The following is a 22,509-nucleotide window of genomic DNA, read 5'->3' as shown; positions in this document are numbered from 1 at the left end:
ACAAGATCAAAGAAGTCATTAGAAAAATAGCCCAGGTGTAAAAGAGCGATTTTCAGCCAGTTTATTTCCCTGATGCAATCTGCCAAACCAACAACTGTATTCACAAGAAATGGAGGCAGTGGTTTGTGCTTGAAGAAGATTATCAGTGCTACTGTGGTGGGGGAAAAAAGTTTTCCCCCTGGAGTTAAAAAAATGGTAACCCCCGAGGGGGTGGTGTCACTTGTGGACCCAATGAGCGCTCCTGCAAAATATAAACATATCACAAGCAGATCGGAAAAGAAGGATGTAGTTGTTGTTGTAGAGAAGTGGCCATGTTGTAGAGCCACAAGGAGAAGGGGTAGGAGCCCCTCTGGGGGGCCACGGCCCCCCAGCCCCCAGTTGGGGGCATAGAAACTCGGAAAAAGTATTAAACTGGACCGCAGTCTGTGACTGAGAAGCTGGGAGTTTTCTCCACCATGAGTGGACAGAAGGAGCAGTGGTAGAAACAGCACTGACTGGAGAACAGTGGCAGAGAGCCAGAAGAGATAAGGAGAAGCAGCAGAGACGGCCTGAAGCAACACAGAGAGAACTCTTGCAAGGAGAGAGAGAGAGAGAGAGCCAGCAGCAGAGAGAGAGCCAGCAGCAGAGAGAGAACTAAGCTCTACAGAGAGAGTGTTTAGGGTAAGAACTGAAACAAACTCCCCAAACCCCTCTGAGACCTCCTACTTGAGAGGAGTCTTGCAGTGCTGCAGCACCGGAGAGAGAGAGGAGCTAAGAAGCTCAGGCGTCCCGGAGCTGGACTGGGATGGCCAGACGGAATGCAGAGGGGGTGGCCTTGCTCGCCCCCGCTGCTGCTGCCAAGCTGGCAGCTGAGACAGAGCACAGGAGCTCTGATAGAACTCTTGAGGCAAAGGCTCTCAACTGAAAGCTGCCCGAGACGTTCTGACTCAGGGGTGAATCCCCTGAGGAAGGGGCCTTCATGGGGGTCTTACACCCCATGATATGATGTGGTGAAGCAAGTTTTGTCCCTGCTACACAGCTCACGGAAGAGAGAGAGACCTTCGATTGAAGTCAAAGAGCCAAGAGGGGTAGAGGAGAACCCCCTTGTGTGTATTGGAAAGAGACCCAGCTAAAACAGCTACTGATAAAATGCAAGTAGAGCAGACTTCAAGCACTGGCATGAGAAAACAGGAATTTCAGGATTATTTTCTGTTAAAAGACTCTATGTTCTACCATAAGTATATCCTGATCCATACCAGAATAGAACTGAACCTCAAATATGGATTACTCTGCTTTACCCGTTTGTATTTACTCTCAATAATCTATAAATCTGTATACAATATTTTAATTTATTTGTAGCTTTTTTTCTGAAAGTACATGCAGTCAGTGAAAGAGAGAATATCCATTTGGGAAGGTTTGGAAAGAAATACAATTTTGCCGTTGTAAGTTATCTCATGAAGAAAAGCAAAAAGAAGACTGCATTTAAATCACTGCCTTGATGCAAAGTAAACAGCTGTTGGAATTCAGATAAGCAGAAAAATTTATAATAAAATGTATGACTAAGCAGTCACTGTAAACTGTGATGACATGCAGAAGTTCATTCCTAGATTTTCCTCAGCCCTTTCCTTTATATAATATCAATCACATTATTCTAATAAAATAACACTGTTCTTTGGAATTTTCAGGTTTCACTTTTACAGTAACTTCCCCAAAGAAAAATCTGCTGCTTGACATTCCATCCTCACAAGTGCAACTTCTCAACAACATAACTACCTTGCAAATCTATGGAAGAAAACATATACACTACTCAAGCATGAATTTATCCTCTTACTTCCTTTTCACGCATTTCTGAAACAAATTAAAGGAAATGCAAATAAGGGACTATTTATTTCTTCCTGAAATTGTAGTATTTTGGTTGAAAACTTACTGCAGCACTACAGCCTGGGAAGTTGAAAAAGGTATCAGGCCCATGTCTCTGTGGCATCTGATTAAGGACTGACAATAATTTAACTGCATGTCTTGGCTGTGAAAACAAGAAAATTGCATAAAAGTCAATACAATCATTTTTGTACTCTATAGGCTACAATGCAAAGTGGACAGTTTTCAAACAAAGCAAATTAACTCTGAAGTAGTTAGCAAAAATATTTCTTAAACATATGTTCAGTCAACATGAGAAAAACAATTAATTCAAGTTTATATGTCCCAGGAGACAATTTACATTAACTTTAATCTCTAATGGAATGACACTTATTGCTTTATCTAATCACAGCTTACCCAGATTCCATTTTCGCCTCGAAGCATGCTGAACAAAAGCTTCAACTCTTTGACAGTGATGCTGTAGCTGGCAAGAACCCCCAACATATCAACTAGGAGATCTTCAAAGGAAAATAAAGTTATTCTGAACTCTGAACTTAATTGTTTTGAAAAAACAAATAAAAAAAAAAGCCAAAAAATTAATACTTCTAAAAGTAAGTGTATTCACAAATTCTAAAAATCAAACTTAATGCCTTAAATATTTCACAAAGGATTTCACGTTCTCATTGCTTTGGCATTTTTTAGAAAAAAACTACATGCCCAGTTTTAAATTTTGCATCACACTTTGAAAAAAAAAATTAAATTTTTGGAGAATTAATTGGTCCCATTTCACAACATTCATGACACATTAAAAACTTCTAGCTTGCTCCTTTCTGCTGTATACTTTTGGGATAAGAGTTCTTCCTTCCTCTGAAGTTAATATTTGTCAAAAAATTTTGACCTAAAAGATGTTTGTCCTTAAGTGCAGCACATTATACTGATAGTTTGTATAGTTCCCACATTTTTGCTACAGTGGTAATGCTTCTGACTTTTACCAGAAGGAGAGACCAGGGGGAAAAAAAACCCTTCCCCCATCCAAACCCCCCCCAAACAACAAAAACTCCACCAAACCAAACCAATCAAAGCAAAATCTAACAATCAAACAAAAACAAAAGCAAAGCAAAAGACCCACAAGGAAAAAAATTCAGAAAATCATAGCAAGAAAACAATTAAAGAGCACAATAAAAAGAAGTGATTGCTAACAAATTTAAGTAATACAGTTTTCATTACAACGTCCCAAACCCCATAGACTTTTAGAGTAAGAACAATAAGTAATCTGCCTTTCAGAGAGTATCAGGTTTAAACCTACTGCTAGTAATTGAATTTTTATTTTAAAAAACAGAATTTCATTTTAAGAATTTGTTAGCTTGTGGGATGTTGGACCTCACACTTTTTTCTGGAATAAAATGCACTACTAAGAATTACTATTTCCTCTAGCAGGAGGAAAAGTAATTTGCTCATCTTCATAGAGGTGGTATAAGAAATTTAATTCAAAGATTAAGCAGTGAAGTACAGAGTTTCCAAAACAAAACAACAGAATCAGCATTAACAAACTTTTCCAATCTGTTCAACAATCACAAAATCCTCCCCCCCAAACTTGTAGAAAACATGGGCTTCTACATACAAATTTTTATTGTATTTGTATGGTTGCATGTTCTCCTTTTTCATTAGTGAAAGGATGACTCTTACAGAGTCTGTCAAAGAGGAGTCTTCAGAAGCATACATTTTTTAAATGACACTTCATATTTTGTTTTAAAAGAAATTTTCTCTCTGCAAATCCATACATATGTGTTTTTTAGCAAAACTATCAATACCTATTGAATTTTTTCCACTAGGAGACTAGCCTCTGGACCTGAGCAAGCAAAAGGCATGTGTGAAGAACAAAATATCATTTCATTTACAGGAGACATAACAAGCTGTTTGGTGAGTGAAATTGCATAACAGGAAAGGCAAAAGAAAAGCACTGCAACTTAGCAGACATTTTCACTGTAAGATCTGAACATCCCAATGTTCAAGTACAGAATTTTTTCTCCCCTTCCCCTTTCTCTTTATTTAATGTTCCCTTTAAATTACTGTCCCATTATATTTGTGACAGAATTAGGGAAAACAAAATACAGCTAAGAAAACTAAATGTCTTGTTTTTCACAGTGGTGAATTCTATGACTCAGATCCTCTTCTAGTACCTACATGCATCTGCCCCCTTCACTGTACAGTCTCCAGCCTCTAGTGTGAAGCTGGCAGTGATTTGCACATCTTGTACATGATCAGAAACTGAGAACAGTAACACACTGAAAACTCAGAAAGGGAAATAAGCACAAGTGAATACTAATCTTTGGCTGGGAATTTCTCAATTCTCACTTTCTAGTCTTAGCTTGCTTTCCAGATCATGCTACTTCAAATTATGCTTCCTTTACAGAGAAAAAATACTGTATAGAAGCAAAGTTGTCTTGTGAAAGTCAGAATAGCATTAAAAAAAAATCTTGTAATAGATGACAAAAGTGTAAATTAATACAGTCAAACACAGAAATGATTGGCAGATTCTAAAAATCACTGAGCATGTGCTTCTTTTTTTCATTGTTATAGTCCTGTAGTACCTTATGGTACAGAAAAATTCTTATTTCTACTGAAGATGTTGATAACCTACAGGCATTAGAAATACATATTTATAAGTAATGAATTAAACATTGATGGACAAAAGGAAACATAAGCTCCCTAGCAACTGTGGGTAAAACAATGACCTGGAAGATTGAAGCCCAGTAGGTAACAAGTAGAGATAAAGCTAACAACATCTGTGGAAGTCGAAGCACTTAAGGTTACTTAAAGATATTGCTATAAACTCCTCTAAAGAAGGTTTGTTTCTTGTTTCAATATAACAAGACTTAAAAATAACTGCAATTCATTACATAATTTTATTCATACTTATTAGAAATCTCATAAAAGAGTCAGTCCACATCTGGTTTATAAATCCTAATAATACATTCATCTATAAATGGACAAGGGTCAGAAAACGTACTAGAATTGGATTTTTTTAATGTCTACTTTTTTTTTTATATTAAATAACATTACATATATGACTGGAATCTATGATCTCATTTCAAAAACATGATTGTGTAAAATAATATTAAGTCCAGAAGGAAAAAACAGGTACTTTTTCTCATTTTTAAAGCATTTCTAATTTCTGTTAATGGCACCTTCTGAATAGTTTTATACTAAGCAATTTTCATATGATCTAAAAATTAACCAGCAACCTTGAAGGAATGATTAATGCAGTCATTTAATATGAAAATACAATAATAAAAGAGTCTGCCTGTCTTTCAAGTAACAATGTGCATATGTCAAAACAAATAGTCTGGTATTAACTTTAGAAGACATACTAAACAGTATTGGAAATCCAACTTCAGGAAACTGCCCTCATTCCTCCTTAAGCTTATAACAACAGACGACCACGAAATTGTGAATTTACCTCTTGTTGGTGCAGTAAACTAATTTCTACAGGTTGGAAATACAGAATGTGATCATTTTGCCATTTTTCTTATGGAATGAGTTGAAAGAGCTTGTTAACAGTCCAACAATGACAGAGCAGTCAAAAGCCAACATTGTTGCTTGAAAACTAGGAACTGTTTCAGTGCTGAAGAATTTAGTAACTAGCAATTTTATAACAATTACCTACAGCATCACAACAGAACTGTGGGAAATAAAATGGCACTTAAGGGAGACATATCTACTCTGTAGCAGTTCAGGCTACTTTCTCATACACCATTCAGACTTCTGTAAAGGTACTACATACTATCCTAAAGAGTCCCTCAGAGCAGATGATCTGCTTCACTACTCATCACCTGGAAACAGAGAATTGTAAAAAGTGAAACCCTCAGGGAAGATCCTGTGACGCTTTTAAAAAAAAAAAAAAACCAACAAAAAAACCACAGCACCAATTATCTATGAAAATATTTTAATATTCTCTTTTCCTTAACCACTGTTAAAAGGGCTGACCATTCCCTTTATTAGTACAATAGATTATCACAGCATAAAGATGACTTCTGACAGGTGCTGCTTCTGGAAAGCAACGTGAAATACAAATGGCAATGAGCCCATCTGGATTGCAATAGAGACTTTCAAGATGATTAGGCTTTATTTTTGACCACAGAATCTGTAAAATCATGTGAAGTGAGATATTTAAAGTGCTGAGAACCTCATGAATCTGACAGTCTTCATCTAAACAGACAGACAAGTTCTTTTCAGTGCAAAAGATTGGGTAAATGTTCATTTGCTGCAGTCTTACTTTCATAAAATCAGAGAAGAGTGGCTTCAGACTTAGACTGGTCCTGAAAACATGCTGTCAGAACATAAAACAGAGATTGTGCCTGTCTTGTCTATTTAAATCCCATCTAGGCCTAATCACAGTGTTTCACAAAGGTACAAGTGAGATGACCTAAAAACAAACAAGCAACTCCCAGAACAACCAAATAAAAAAATCCCAGAAAACATGTACCGTTTACAGATGAAAAAAGCCAATTTCAAAACATTGGGCTGACAGAGTAATACCGACTGTTTTGTGAAGAAAGTGGTACTAACTTCCTAGAAGTAAAAACTAACACAACTCTGATTCAAAACATCTTCCCTCAATGTTAAAAAACATTTTGGCACAAAATGTTTTACTTCATTCCCTTGGAGTGGAAAGTTCATAGAAATATCTGGAGTAAAGCAGTTCTACAGACATCTTGTGTCAAATATGACCTCAACATCTGCATAGCAGGTTAGGGAGCACAGATACTGCATTAGTTGTCGCTGATTTTGTCATAAAAAATCTGACATTGAAATAGTTATTACAGGACCATATTTGTTATTTCTGACTTATTACCAACTTGTTACCATTTATAAAAGGGTGGTGAGGAGCTTACAGAAATCAAGAGAGAAAAGCAAATGATTAATTTTGTTGCTTCCATGTCTTATCAAAAAAAATTCTCAAAAAACTCACATTCTCATCTATTTACAGTTATCAGAGAGAGACCCTACAAAGTGTGATTCTGTTCAATCCCTGCTCATGATATATAGAAAACTATTCAAATAATTTGAAACACATTGCACATCTAAAATTTCATCAGAATTCCAATTTTCAGTTTTGATTTTAAATTACATATGGGCTCCCTTTGTCCATGTAAGCATACTGAAGATCAAGCTTACTGATGTTTTTTCTGCAGAAGATCTCTTTCTGAACTACTGTGTGACTACTCTCAGAAAAAAGATTTATGAAGTAGAGGATCCATTAGAGTTTTTTTTCATGTACTACCCCTGGCTTATATTAATATCTGTACCTTCAGAATGATTTTTCAACTACCAAATGCTCCTGAAAGCCAGATCCTGTGCTCTTGATTTCTGACTTGTAATTAGCTAAGCAATTTTTTTTAAATTCTCTCTAATGGAGACATCATTGCAGTCCTATATGCCGCGTACAGAAGTACTACTTAGGGGATCTCAAATTGGACAAATTTTATCAGTGTGATTACTCATATAAGAACATTATTTCCATGAGTTAAACATGAAAAACTTCAAAATAGAAATGTGTGTTCTCATCATATAATATGTTATAGTTAAAACAGAATGAAAGAGTATCTTCAGCCTTATACTCTTCTAATATATTTACAAGTACTGCAAAACAAAACATACTTGGTGAAACACATAATTTGTGAATCTACTGGTCTGTTATACTTCAGTCTGAATCTCACAGTACAGTATTTAGCATAACACTTCTAATTTTAGCATTTACATATACATTGCTAATCAACAAGATGTTGATTATAACTTGCTTTGAAAAATAGAATGTAGCTTTTCCTAATACTTAATATTACAGATACCCTTATACCGAAAAAAAAAAGAAAAGCCAAGGACAAAATCATTCCTCAGTAATCCAGTTTTCATGCTGCTGTTATCCTCCTTTTCCTTCTCCTGAGAAATCCTTGCTAGTTTACTGTTCCACAAAACCTGTTTATATGTCAGGAATCAAATCATCAACTAAAACCTCAGAATTAATAAAGGTAAACCTCTTCAATCTTTCTAAAGTGCCTCACAATTTAACTATCCTATCAGTTACAAACTATATAAAAATTATGAACTACTTTCAAATTGAGTTGAAAGAAACTGCCTAAGTTCCCCCCCCAGGAAAATAAATATAATCATATGTATCTCTTCAGCTGCCATATTTAAATGTGGCAACCAACCCTGCTCCTCTAACCAAGTAATCCAGGATTACAATCTGTACCCTGTTACTGAGAGGATGTAGCATGGAATAGCATAAACTCCTTCAAACATACTCTGAAAACCTTAGCTGTGCAATAACTTCATCACATATTTTCAGTAAGCAAACAAAGCATGCTATCTTTTTAACACCACAAAAAGTTATAGGATGTTAAAAGCCACATGTATAAAAAATTAAGAGACATGAGAGGGATCACAGCTATACATTAGGAAATGATTGTTTAACATAATTTATATGTCCAGCATTAAAACCTATGAATAATTTCTGATATGCTGTAAAATGAGGTTTTGTTTAAAATGGACCATAATAATTCTAATATCCAAATAATTAAAAATAATCAATGCTCTAAAAAGCCAAAATATTACCTTGTAGTTAGAAAGTATAACTGTACAGTTTTTAATTATATTAAAAATTGCTTTTTTATCACCAACATAACATTATCTTGTGAGACGAATTAACAGGCAGTTATTTTTAACAATGTATCTACATATATTTTAGACTAAGAATATATTTTTGTCATTTTCCTGAAATTGATAAAATAGTAATTCTGACTCAATAGCAGTACTAACCAAAATATCACTTTAAGTAAAAACCAAGACATCTCACACCCTTTCATAATCACAAAACACTGGCAGTTCCAGAACGGAATAACATTTTATCAGTTGGCAATTTTTTACCTGCAATCATGTCGTCCACAGTACTCATCTTCAGCAGTACCTGTTCAATTAAGCCAACTTCTGTGCTAGTCTGTAAATTACGCACACTTTTACGTAGAATCGCTGTGAACATACTCCAGATTTCTGCTTGGCACGTTACATCACAGTGCTCCAAAAGCTCTGACATGCATGTAATGCTCTCTGCATCCTGGATTATAAAGTTCATCTCTAGATCAAATTCGCCACCAACCAGCTAAAAAAGAAAACAAGAACAGCATTACATTGTGAAATACATAGTTTAGTGTCTTTCATACCTTCATCGTGACCAATACTGAATATATTTTACATGATGAGAGAGGCAATTTTGATAAGAGAAACTCACAGCTATGCTCTCTAAGAGCAAATTAACCATCATGCTATACAAAACAAAGCCTGTAAAAAATAAACACATAAAATATATCATAAAATACTACCTTCAATTTGGTCACAGTACTGAATGCAACATTTTAATCAAATCAAATCAAAATGTATTTGAAACATTCCTTTCTATGAAGTAATTGAAATGGTGGCCTGGCTCAGACAGACGTAGCGCAGAACCTGAAAAGCTCAAAAGCAACTGAGGCTTTTCTACCATTCTCAGAGGACACTAGAAAATAACTTAGCTTTTTCCCTGGATATAAGCCAACATTTGTCCTTAGTTATGTATTTGCAAGACCTTACTGCCCTTTCCATTGTCCCACCCAAACAATCGTGTAGTCATGTCCAGGAAAAGAATCAGTGATCTGCTCTGGACCAACATGGACACAGTAAATTTGCATAATTATATTACAGATCAGCTCACTGTGTGGTGAAAGAAACCTACTCCTGGTGAAAAGGAGAGACTGCACTAGGAAGGGCACAAGCACTCAGCCTGACTCCTGTCCATCCAGATACTTGCAAAACACTATCCAGAGCCCTGAGCTCTAATTAAATAGCACAACTACCAAGCCTGTATTAGGAGTGAGGGAAAAAAACAGCAAAAGAAGATATAGTCAGATATATCTTCAGGAATGGAATTCAATAATTTTGATCAGTCACCTATGTAACCTAAAAAAGGCGAACTCAAAAGACCCTACTGAACTGAGTATGAAGATTAGTTTAAAAAAAAAATTCTCCTTTTATTGGCAAAAACCTCTTTTAATTTTTAAGGAAACAAAGCCTGACTCTCATGCATCCTACTTTATCCTAGTAACTTGAAGAATTTTGAAAGTACAAATATTACATTTCATAGAATCACAGAACGATTTGGGTTGGAAGGGACCTTAGAAGATCATGTAGTTCCAAACCTGCTGCCTTGGGCAGGGAATCTTCTATTAGACCAAGTTATTCATGGTCCCATCCAGCCATCTCTTGAATACCTCCACAACCTCTCTGGGCAAACTGTTCCAGTTCATCAACCGTTATAGTAATGAATTTCTCCCTAATATCTAATCTAAACCCATCCTTCTTTCAGTTTAAGACCTTCCCTTTTCTGTTTGTTTCATGAAGTAATACAATTAAAATTGCAATAACATGTTTTAATTAAAGATATTAAAGATATTCAAAGAATTAATCTCTTACAAGTGCATAATTTCAACAGTCACCTCTAACAGAAGGCAGTTCTACAGCCTACTTAAAAGCAGTTGATATTGCCTTCAAATTAAACTCCAAAAAAGAAACAAGTTGAAATACTACGCAAACTTTCTTTTGATGGCTAAACCTATCCAAATATTCAAAGACTTTCTTCAGACCCAATCTTCAGATAAAATTAATACAATTAAGCAAGTACTAGCTTTGGGTCCCACCCTAATTCATACTTTTCATTCACTTTCCAATTACTTTTTCTCTATCAATTAATTGCTAATAGACAATTTATAATTTTCCAACATAACAACTTCTAATATGCTACATATATAAATTGACTACCTTCTTAGTTCTCCTGAGATATTTAATTGCATTCAAATAAAACTATTAACCTAACTATAATTAGTACTTGTAATGGGTTTGTTACCCTCACTGAGAGGGAAACGGAAATAGGATAGATCACCTGATGTATATTTTACCAACAAGATATTCCATGCTATGTTATGTCAGCTCAGATATAAAAGATGGGAAGGAAGTAAGGGTTTTCTTCTCTTCCAGATAGCTGCACAGTGGTGGACGGGCTGCTTCTTCGGGGGAGAAGAGCGTTCATTGTGGGGAAGTAATCTTTGTTGTTAGTTCTTCTCCGTGTGTATAGTTTTATAATTTTTTTTCTCTCTATGAACATATAAAGCCTTCTTTCTTGGCAGTTTCGGTTTTCATAGTTTTTCCCTTCTTCTCCCTCTTTCCTCCTCCCCTTTCCCTCCGGAGGGAGGTTGGGCGCAGGCCCAGTGAATACCTGGCGTTCAGCCAAGGTAAACAATAATAGTACTTTAATTTAAAACTTGTGACTGCATATCACATATTTGCATATTTGGTAAACACATAATGTGTACCAAGGGAAGGCAAAAAAAATTTCAATATTAGAAGCACAGAATTTCTATGGTCATTCTTTAGAATCATGAAATTAATTTACAGAGTTTTCACTCTCTTTTCAAGAAAAGGTAAAGTTTGTATTTCTGAAAACAAAGCAACTGGTGCACACTTCACCAGCAATCTGGGTTGTTGCATTTTCAGATATCTCTTCACCTGGATAAGCCTCTCTGACATTATGTTAAAAACACACAGCGGTAAAACAAGCACCTGTAGAAGACATTCAATTGAACTCACTTAGATGCTTACTCTAAAATGAAATTAAACACCTTCTGGAAGTATCTACTTTTTTCCATTTCCTTCCATGGAGGAAATCTAGGATGAAAAATTGTATTTGCGGAGTCTTCAAGACCGGGTACATTCAAAAGCCATCTGGTCACAGACCTGGACAACTGGCTCTAGTTGGCCCTGCTTTTGCAGGAGGGTTGGATAAGAGAATCTCCAGACTTCTGTTCCAGCCTCAACAATTCTATGTTAATATTTAGATACACAACTTTCAGATGCCAAATTTAGGTGAGATGAATCCCACCATTTCCTTTTGATAACATGGACTTAAAAACAAAGAAAAATCCAGTAATGCTTCAGCTGGAATTAAGAGGTGCAATACAACTGATGTCCTTTCCTCAAACACTATTCATTGTAAAATTCTTGCTCAAGTAATAAGCTAACATAGAATGAGTAAAACTATGTAAATAATTCATTACAGACTCTAAAATAATTCAAACTGCATTTGCTTGCTAATATAAATCAGGATACTAATATGTAATATTTAAAAGACTGAAACAGTTTCTATATTGGTATGAAGTGACGGGATACTTCAGTACTGTTAAAAACAAGCTGTCTCTCTTTATAAAACATCGCAGCAAATCTGTATCAAAATACACTGAATGCTAATAAAATTGGTTTTATGGAGAATCTTCTACTGGGCTACAAACTATCCAGTAGGATATTTGTCCATTTGCCAGAAAGAGATTTACAGTCCATCAGAGTGACTGCTTATTTCACCAAAGAAAACTATGTACATTTTAAAATGTACCTGTTTGCCCATAACTGCAGCTTAAGCATATTTCAAGCCACTAACAATGATCATAATTATCATTAAAATCAAATTCCTTAATAAAGGAAACAAATTAATGAACTAATTAACAATGATGGCAAAAATTTAGGAAGGTGGGGGAGAGTAACTTCTTTAAAGTAGTCAACCTAAAAACCATCATGAAATAAAAATATTAACAGTCATGATAAAAGTAGTTTCAGATGACTAAGAAAATCTAACCAAAAATGAAGTGAGTATAAGAAATAAATTAACATGGTTAAATGGTGTTCAAGAAGTAATACAAAGCAACAAACTCTGCTTTAAAATGTGAACAATCAAATGCAATTCAGCCAACAAGAGAAGTAAAAGATTCGCTACAAAACTGTATCCTCTAATGACATTTCTGCACCTGCATTTCCCAAGGAAGACCGTAGGTTGACAGTCTTCACAACATGGGGAGGTGATCAGCGAAGAACCACAGTGATAATGAGCTGGTAACATGTGCTGATACTAATGGAAGCAAGAAGTTTACTGAAGAGTCAGAAATCATTAAATGCAATTAAAATCCACCAACTACTGAGAGTTGTGAAGATTTTTCTGATATCGACTGGCCAGGCAACCATGATTAAAATTCAAAATTAGTAAATGTAAAGTAATACCATATTATTATAGTTTTACTCGTGTGTATGTACAGAATGACAGGCTCACAAATCTGATATTATCAGCCAGAAAAGAGATCTTGAAGTCTCTGAAGGTACTACTTCAAATAATTATGCCATATTAAAAACTGTCAGTAAGCAATTAAAAATTCATCCTGAATTTACAACTTTATCAGTTGGGTACAACTGTGGATGCAACACCACATACCAAAAAGTTAAATCTTACTGCCATGAAATAACTTATTTTTAATAAAGTATATAGAAGACTTCTGTAATAAGACAAATTTCAGCTGGAGTACAATATGAAAACATAGATAGAAATCCTTACAGGAGCCAGCATACCGTACCATAAATCAGTGTTCTTTCCATATCATAGATCTCAAATACAATCTTTTTTCTTATGTCAAACATTCAGTCTTTGCATTCTTCAAGGGAATATTTAATATTCAGTAAAGATTGCTTTCACTGTAATTAAGTATCCTGAAATATTGCTTGTACTTTATGAAGCTGATGTATCATTTTTTAACTATTCTGCATCTTTCACAGCATGGCTGTAAGAAATGAATCAGCAAACTAATGTTCCGACCAAGGTTCCAAGTCAGATGACTGTGGTCAACAAACATAACCCCTCCCAAAGTCGTACTGAACTGGCAGTAATAAGCAAATTAGACTATATTGTTTATCCTGAGGATGTTTACAATGACAGGTTGACACTTGCAAGTTGCTCCAAGAACCTACCTTAATCTACATCACCATTCTCAAATGCAGCTGCTCTACTCAGAATCTCCAGTTTTCTGAATACAGTGGCTACTCTTCAGTTTCTGCCTTTCATTATGCTGTGCAATAAAAGTGTTTCTTCCTAAGCTGCCACATCTATGCAGAACTTAGGCTGATCTTTTATGCCCTTTTGATCTAGAACAGAGATCTTCCCCCAAAACAGAGAAGTTGTCTACATATCTCAGATAGTATATTTATACCAGTTCTTGAAATGGAATAAAACATTTGCTGCTGAACATCTAGAATTAAATTGTTAACTTGTGAAAACTGGAATTATTTAGTATCAGATTTTTCAAATAAGGTTCTGAAGAATGGATTGAAGTTAACAGAAAATAGAATATTTCAGTTGGAAGGGATCAAGAACAATCACCTAGTCCAACTGCCTGACCACTCCAAGGCTGTCTGAAAGTTAAAGCAGGAGGATAACACCATTATCAAAATGCCTCTTAAACACTTACAGGTTTAGGGCAACAAACACCTCTTCAGAAAGCCTGCTCCAGTGTTTGACCAACTTCTTGGTAAAGAAATGCTTCCTAATATCCAGTTTAAACCTCCTCTGACTCAGCTTTGAACCATTTCCATACCTCCTGGCACTGGATACTAGCGAGAAGAGCTCAAAGCCTTCCTCTCTACTTCCCCTCCTCAGGAAGCTGTAGAGAGTAATTAGGTTGCCCTTTAGGCTCCTTTTCTCAAATAAGAGATGCCATCTCAATTTGAAAATTCATCAACTGAACACAGCAAAAGAAACATAGAAAAGAAACAGGGCAGACAGTCTTAGAAGACACAAATGGAACATCAGCATACCACTGAATGCTGAAAAATTCAAATAAAGCAGAGGTACAAACTTATTCTAGGATGATTTAAAAAAAAATAAAAATCCTGAAGATATGAAGGTTTTTCAACACAATTTCATCCATGATTAAAAACCCCAAGCAACTGTCAAGCATAAGGATCTTAGGACGTGTATGAGATACAAAAAGAAATTTTAGAAGCATTTGCTATTTTTTTTGTTAAATGAAATACACTAGTGCATTCTGCTAAAGAAAGAATGACAAAGTAAAACAAATAGAGTAACAACAATAAAACATAAAATCTGAAGTGCAGGGGGAGCAAATAAAACATTTTTGTTTGCAATTACTTTCAAGTTAACTAGATAAAGTATCAAAAAATTTTAATAGTCTATCTTCCCATGCTCTGCACTCATACTTTGGAATAAGTTTCATGGTCTCTAAACTGGATGTTTCTGTTTAATATTTTTCACATGTTTCTTTCTACTTCTCTGATTTGCAGTCTTAAGAACAACTAACCAGTACTATCAAAACTTACTTTTAATCATTAAGACAACATTTTTCTCAGCTTTTTTTGCTTCTTCAAATGTTCTCCATTTCAATGATGCGTACAAGGAGAAGGCGGCATTATCTATATCCATCTGCTATTTCTTTTCTTGTATTTAATCCCTACACAGTTCTGAGTAGGCAAAGATGCTTTTCAGTTTCACATTCATTGATCATAAAGTGAAATGTGACTGCACTTATCTACCACAAAACTAAAGCTCTTTATCATAACCCTGTTTTCCCCATCTACATTAGCAAACCTGTATTTTCTATATTTGTGTTGATGAAAGAAATATATTAGAACTATGTAAACCAAAGTGTTCAAGCGTTTAAATCACTGAATTTGCAATTCATTGCTGTCAAAGAAGCACTTCTTTCCAGCTTCCTTAAAGTTTGAATCCTATCAGCATTTATTTAAACAAAAATCAAGGATATGAATTCCAGAATACTAGACAGACAGTGCCACTGAAAAAAGTGAATTATCACAATAGTATAATTACTACAACCCTAACGACATCCAGGACCAATCTGCACCAAGACACTCCTACCCTCTCTCTCCTAATTAATTACTATTGCTCTGCCTTTCTGAAGGCAAAAATAAATGAGGGCAGTTAACATGACAACAAGCCTCATCTATTTTGGACTGAAGCACTTTAGGTTCAAATATACACATATCCGACTAGAATAAACTATCTTTACTTGTAGGTATAGGAGGTAAGCATCTGGAAACAAAACTATTAATTCTCTTCATCTCCCTGATGTTCATCTATCTTTCTAGGCATTGTAGAACAACTGACTCGGCATTTAGGTCCACAGGAAAGGAGCTGAAAAATAACTTCTGGATGAGAAGTGAAAATATCTTAAAATCCCAAATCAATTTACTGTTTTGAAAAGAAAATTAATAAGCTTTTTACCCTTGATAACAAAAGTCATCATATAACATTTTTGTCTGTAGTGGTTTGAACCAGGTTTTCCCCCTGAAGCTAAGAAAGTGGTAACCCCCAGGGGGTGGTGACACTTGAGATTTGAACCAATCCGCGCTCCTGCGAAATATAAACATACCACAACCAGACTGGAAGAGACGAGTTGTAGTCTGGTTGGAGTAGAAGTGACCATGTTGTAAGACCATGAGGAGAGAGAGAGCAGGAGCCCCCCTAGGGGGGCTCCAGCCCCCGTCCCCCAGCTGGGGGGACTGCAGAGACTTGGAACAGTGTTAGACTGGGCTAAGTGTCTGTAGTTAAGCCAGGAGATGTTTCTCCACCGTGGGCAGCGGCAGAAGTAGCAACAGCCAGCACTGACCGGAGAAATGGTGGCACAGAGCCAGAAGAGATAAGACAAAGCAACAAAAGCATGCAGCACCGCAGAGAGAACTCCTGGAAGGAGAGCTGAAAGAGAAAGAACTGCAGCAGAGAGCAGAAATAAGTTCTACTGAGAGGAAGTTTGGGGGTAAGAACTCCAAAACTCCCCTAAAACTTTCTTTGAGATCCCTCCAAAATGGAGGGGGTGGACTCTTACTGATTAAAAGTCCTAATTGGAGTAAAGGAGCTAAGAAGCTCGGTTGCCCTGAGAGCTCAGCCAGGACGGTGTGTAGGAGGGTGACCTTGGGGTCCCTCCCTTGCTGTAAGCTACAAAGAAGCTCGCAGCCATCTTGAGGCAGGGCACAGAAGCTCTGCAAGGGGCTTGAGTCCCCTGAAGATACCAGACCGTCACGAAGACCCCCTGTGCTTCGCGGTATGACCGTGGTGGAACGACCTTTGTCTGGGGTGAACGTAGCCCACGGAAGACCCCTCGCTTGGAGTCGACGGGGCCGAGGGGGCTTGGATACTCCCCTCGTGAGTGCTGGCAGAGATCCAGCCACAGCTGCTGAATGCATGACAAGAAGAAAGCTTGATGCCTTAGAAACTACTGCTCTGACTGGAAAGGATCTGTCCTTCTTCCCTCCTGGACTTTTATTTGGAGGGGAGAAGAGATCTGATCCATTGTAAATACTTATGTCATGGTAGAGATAGTTGAGATCGTGTGTATAATGTATTATAATATTTATGTGTACAGTCATTGTAATATATTCCCTTTCCCCCATTCTGAGTCTCTTGTTTTGTCTGGAAAAAATCATCCCACATTAGGTTGAGATGTGGGAGGGGGTTTAAACTAGGGAATTAGATTTTTTGAGGCTCTCAAACCATGACATGTCAAAACTGGAACATATTTTCTACAAAACAACACTGAATTGATTTCACAATCGGTTCAAAATATATGGAATCAGACTGCTCCTGCTTCTTTTATAAAGACAGGGCTCCAGTTTAAGCATTAAAACACAGTAGTCTGAGAAAAGCAGTACTGGACCCAGGCAGGAAAAAACCCCAAGTTACTATTTTCTGGTCATTAACTTAACCACTAAATTTCTAAACAATTAATTCACATTTTTAGGAAGATTATTCTTCAGATGCATAAAAGATTTCTTCAGGTAAAAGCATTTAGAATGCTAAATGGAATAAATTTAACTGTTCAATGAAAGATATGACACTTGTTAACCTAAATATATCAGTATAACTACAGAGAAAATCAGAGGTAAAAAAATCTTAAATCTTAGGCAGGTATTTTTCATTTGTAATGCTTAATTGGTGAATGGAGTTCTTTAGATATATGAATTACAGCTATTTGGGCTATTTTTCAAAATTCCCTTTACCATCATTGGCAAGTAAAAGGTGCTTTAGGTAAGTGATTCATCTCACTGGTTTTAGATGCAACATCAGGATAAAATAAATCTTTCTCTGGGAATGTAGTACTTTTCCCTGACTATAAAAGGACAACTAGTTCAGACAGGCACATCTATAGTTATGTCAGATAAATCTTAACCAGTATGGTTTATAAACAAATGACAGCACTAAAAAGACTGATTCTCACATGAATTACAGCAAGATGTAATTCTGTACATTACCACACCCCTTTTAAATGAGCCCTCATTCATTTTAGCTTCAAAACCATTTTTACCCTGAATAATGTACAGCACGCACTCAGCAGTGTGTCACTAAGGGAATGCTACCTAGTACATTTATTGACAATTTTGAAGTAACCTGAGAAATGAATTTAAGTGTCCTTTTTACTTGCTGAGACAATATGAATGAAGTAACATGTTCAGCTTTCAGTACTTTGAAGAATGAGCTTGTTATTATAAAAGGTTAAAAATATCTTAAAAATAACTTTAATTTCTTATATTTTCTTTTGGGGAGGAGGATACTGCTGTAGGTTTCTGTATTGCCCATATGGTGCTGTGTTTCATGTTTGTGACTAAAACAGAGTGCTGATAAAATACCAATATTTTAGCTATTGCTGAGTGGTGTCTACACAGTGTCAGGGCTGCCTGTTTTTCACCCTGCCCTCCCAGCAAGTGGCGTGGGGGAGGGCAATGTGTCGAAAGGTGACACAGTCAGGACCGCTGACCCTGCCTGACCAAAGGGATATCCCACACCACTATGGTCAGCAAGAACTCAAAGAAGCAGTCTTTCCAAACTAGGCACTGTACATAGACTGGCTGTGCATCAGTCTGCTTATGGGAGGTGGCTAGTGGTTGCCCCTGCATTACACTTATTAAACTGCCTTTATCTCAATCCATGCACTTTTTTCTTGCTTTTGCTCATTGTGCTGGTGTATATGTGAGAGAGAGAGAGCGGGTAAGGTAGTGAGTGCTTATTTACTGTCTGGGAACAATCCATTAGGGTTTAAAACTTTTAGCTTTTGCCCCTGAATTTACTTCACACAGTTTTGCCCATTAAACTCACTGTTCAATTCAGTAACCTCTAATGAATTTTGTGTAAGTGGTCTTAACAAACCACTGAAGGAAAAAACTGCAAGTTACACAGTATCAACCCATAATACAGTACAGCAAACTTTGCTTATTAAGGGTATGAACCCAACTAACTAACCTTGAGCATGGCCCCCTGAGTTCCTCCTAAACCGTCACACTTCTCTGTTTGTCTCAGGATATTAAAAATTCAAATTCACTGAATACATTATAAAGCCTGTTTATTCCCCATTTCAAATAAGCCTACAATTCACACCACTATTACACTGGAAGAGCATTTTATCATGCCTTCTCCCATCCCACAGTAATTTTCTATAAGTTAATAATTTTGATTTTTTTTTTTTAAATCTTAGATCATATTTTCCAAGCATGAAGAGAAATGACAAAAAAATTATTTGAAATGCTTGGAAGATATTATTCACTGTGAAAGAACAAAGACTCTATAGGCAATGGAGACTAACTTTGCACTTAACAATGCCCTCCTGTTGTCATTGTTATGTGCCTCGGAACATCATCTTGGGACATAAACCAGGAAGAGACAGTAAAAATTACTGAAGAACTGTCTACCTTCCTTCAGTTTCTGTGAAGACAGTTCTAAATAAGATCGCTGGCATCAGCAGTAAGATTTTGTACAATGAATGGACAAAGTTTGCAACTGTCAAACAGAAACCACCTTTGTTGCAAAAAAATTACACACAGGTTTATTAGGTACCATTGATGTTTTATTTTACAAAATTATATAGTTATCTACACAGTCATCCTGCAGTTTCACATGCCAAAGCTGACAGAAAAACAGTCCTAATACCTTGTTTAAAGAGGGTGTGAACTTTCATTGAAGCACATAGAATCATAGAATGATTTGGGTTGGAAGGAGCCTTAAAGATCATGTAGTTCCAACCCTCTTGCCATGGGCAGGGATACCACCCAGGAGACCAGGACTCCACTTCCTCAGAACTCTATCCAGCCTGTCCTTGAACACTTCCACAGCCTCTCTGGGCAACCTGTTCCAGTGTTTCACCATCCTCACAATAAGGAATTTCTTCCTAACATATAATTTAAACCTGTCCTCTTTCAGTTTAAAACCATGGCCCCTTGTCCTGTCACTATTTTCCTGTACAAAAAGGTCTTCTCCCTCCTTTTTATAAGCCCCCTTAAGGTACTAGAAGGCTGCTATAAGGTCTCCCTGAAGCTTTTTCTTCTCCAGGTTGAACAACTCCAACTCTCAGACTGTCTTATAGGAGAGGTGCTCCAACCCTGTAATCATCTTCATAGCTCCCCTCTGGACCCGCTCCAACAGATCCATGTTTTTCTTGTGTGAGGACCCCAGACCTAGACATAACACTCCAGGTGGGGTCTCACAACGGCAGAGTAGAGGGGCAGAATCACCTCCTTGGACCTGCTGGCCACCCTTCTTTTGATGCAGCCCAGGATGGAGTTGGCTTTCTGGGTTGTGAGCACACCCTGCTGGGTCTATCCAGCTTTTCATCCATGAGATCACCAAAGTCCTTCTCTGAAGGGCTGCTCTCAGTGACTTCCTCCCCCAGTGTGTTCTCATGTCTGGGATTGCCCTGACCCAGGTGTAGCACTTTGCACTTGAACTTGTGGTTCTCATGGGTCCACTCCTCAAGTTTGCCTAGGTTCCCCCTGGATGGCATCCCATACTTCTGTTGTGTGAACTGCACTGCTCAGCTTCCTGTCACCTGAAAACTTGCTGAGGGTAAGTGTTAGAATGTGCAAATATAGATTGTAACAGACACAAGGTGTATGTCTGTCAAGATCCATTTAGTCCAGTCTTACAATTCCAGTACTCCCCAAGTCCCAGAAGAAATGTTTTCTCATTTGATAAGCCCTGAAAAATAGCAGCTGTCAATGCCTATCTAATGATAATGGTAATGTTGAAGTAATGGCAGTAGCATCATTAAGTCACTTCAGCAAGCTGTTCCAAACAAACTCCCTTAAAGGAACAGGACCTAAGAAATAAACATTTTTGTGCATTTGAACTGATTTCTATGTGTCTCGAGACATTGTTCCAGACTCCCTTCATTGATTCTTAGTATCAAAATTATAAGCTGCTTTGGTGCAAGAAAGGAAAAAAAAATAATTTTGTTGTGCTGCTCAGAAAACCTTTCCCATGTACTAAATCCTGAACAGTGTCTGATTTTTTTTATCATGAGGATGTGTTGAAATTCTTTGGCTGAAACTTCATTGCAAAAAAAATCTCATGAACCCTGATGGATGGAAATGACAGTCTAGTTTAAAAAGAACACAAAATCAAGGCATGGTTTGAACTATATTTGTTGTAGTAGGATTTCTGTAGTAATGTAGTATATTAGAATTATATAACCCATAATTATCCAGGTCAGATTAGCTGAGTTTTATCAACTTGCTCCTCTGATAATATAAGTATCAAACAGAAATTAAATAAATAAAATACTAAAGATGTTTTAATGGGGGGAAAAAAAAATCACAGAACTGCTCTTCTGAATAAGGCACACATCTAAAAGTCATATCAAGAGAAAAATACTGTACAGGTATGTTTAGAACACTTTAAAATTAGAATTATGGTTACACTGCTATACCAAAATCCAGCACATTAATATTAATGTGAGTATGCATTAAAAAAAAAATCAAAAAAAGTGGTAGATCAACTGCAGTCAAGTATACATACGATTTACTGAAACAAGTATCATTAAGATAGAACACAAGTCTGTTTAAGTTAATAATCTGCTAGGAGAAAATTTTAACTGCTTCTCTCGCCTGCTTTTTTAAGCACATACTTGACAAAGTCAGACATTTTCTAAGTATCAGGGAGCCTTAGAGAGAAAACCACAATCTAAATAAACAAACAACCACAAACCATAAAAAAAACCACAAACTAGGCTATTTGACTTAATCAAACAGAGATCAGCCTGTTAGATAACGGACCTCCTTACCTCAAAAAAGGGAACAATTAGTGACAATTTAATAAATAAAACGAAGAAGAATAGGCTTGCCAGAAGAGAGGCGAAGGAAATTGAGATAACTGAGAGTTATCAAACTCACAAACAAAATGTATTCTGGGAAACTAAATGTTTTTGGCAACTATTTTTGTAGCCTCTTCTAGCGTCTTCTGCTAATAAGACTACGCATTTGTACCACTGTAACTTGCACAAGCAAATCTAATAGGTCATCAGCATCCCTTACTTATTTTTGAAGAGTCACAAACTACATGTAGCTTTCTGGTATTTTTCTTTTTCTAGGTAATTCGAATAATCCCTATAAAGCAAAGCTTGAAGAGGTTTAACAGAGTTATCAGAGATAACTCTGTTATCAGTCATCAAAATGTTGAAAGACTAAGAAACAATAAATTTTCAATAATTACACATTGGTTTAAATCTAGTTTGAATTGCACAACAAATGGTACTGCACAAAATGTTTGTGCAGATAGTAATGTCTGTTTTTAAAGAAAACAACTGAAAAATCCTAGAACGTACACACTCCTGTTTCCTCACCTTCACTTACAGAAGCAAACAGAATGTATTTCCAATAAATACTAACAGATGATTTTAGTCAACAGAGTTGCCAGTAAATCAAAACAATTGGGGTTTATTTTTTATTTTTGTTTTATTAATTTATTATTATTCAAAT

At 36.4% G+C, this 22,509-nt stretch overlaps 1 protein-coding gene across 11 annotated transcripts in view; it reads right to left on the bottom strand.

Annotated features, from left to right (window-relative positions):
* Positions 1-22,509, bottom strand: part of NBEA (neurobeachin) — a 473,951-nt gene that overhangs the window by 380,984 nt on the left and 70,458 nt on the right. For all 11 annotated transcript variants that reach the window (XM_064645536.1, XM_064645533.1, XM_064645538.1 and 8 more), the window contains exons 2-4: positions 8,764-8,995; positions 2,254-2,354; positions 1,907-2,002 (exon numbers count right to left, since the gene is read on the bottom strand). In XM_064645536.1, coding sequence (XP_064501606.1) covers positions 1,907-2,002; positions 2,254-2,354; positions 8,764-8,995 — 429 coding nt within the window. The remainder of the gene's footprint in view (positions 1-1,906; positions 2,003-2,253; positions 2,355-8,763; positions 8,996-22,509) is intronic.

This window comes from Pseudopipra pipra, chromosome 2 (genome assembly GCF_036250125.1).
Source record: "Pseudopipra pipra isolate bDixPip1 chromosome 2, bDixPip1.hap1, whole genome shotgun sequence".
In the NCBI taxonomy this organism is placed as follows: domain Eukaryota; kingdom Metazoa; phylum Chordata; class Aves; order Passeriformes; family Pipridae; genus Pseudopipra; species Pseudopipra pipra.
Note: the sequence above shows the minus strand (reverse complement) of the source record. Positions and strands in the feature narration are given on the sequence as shown.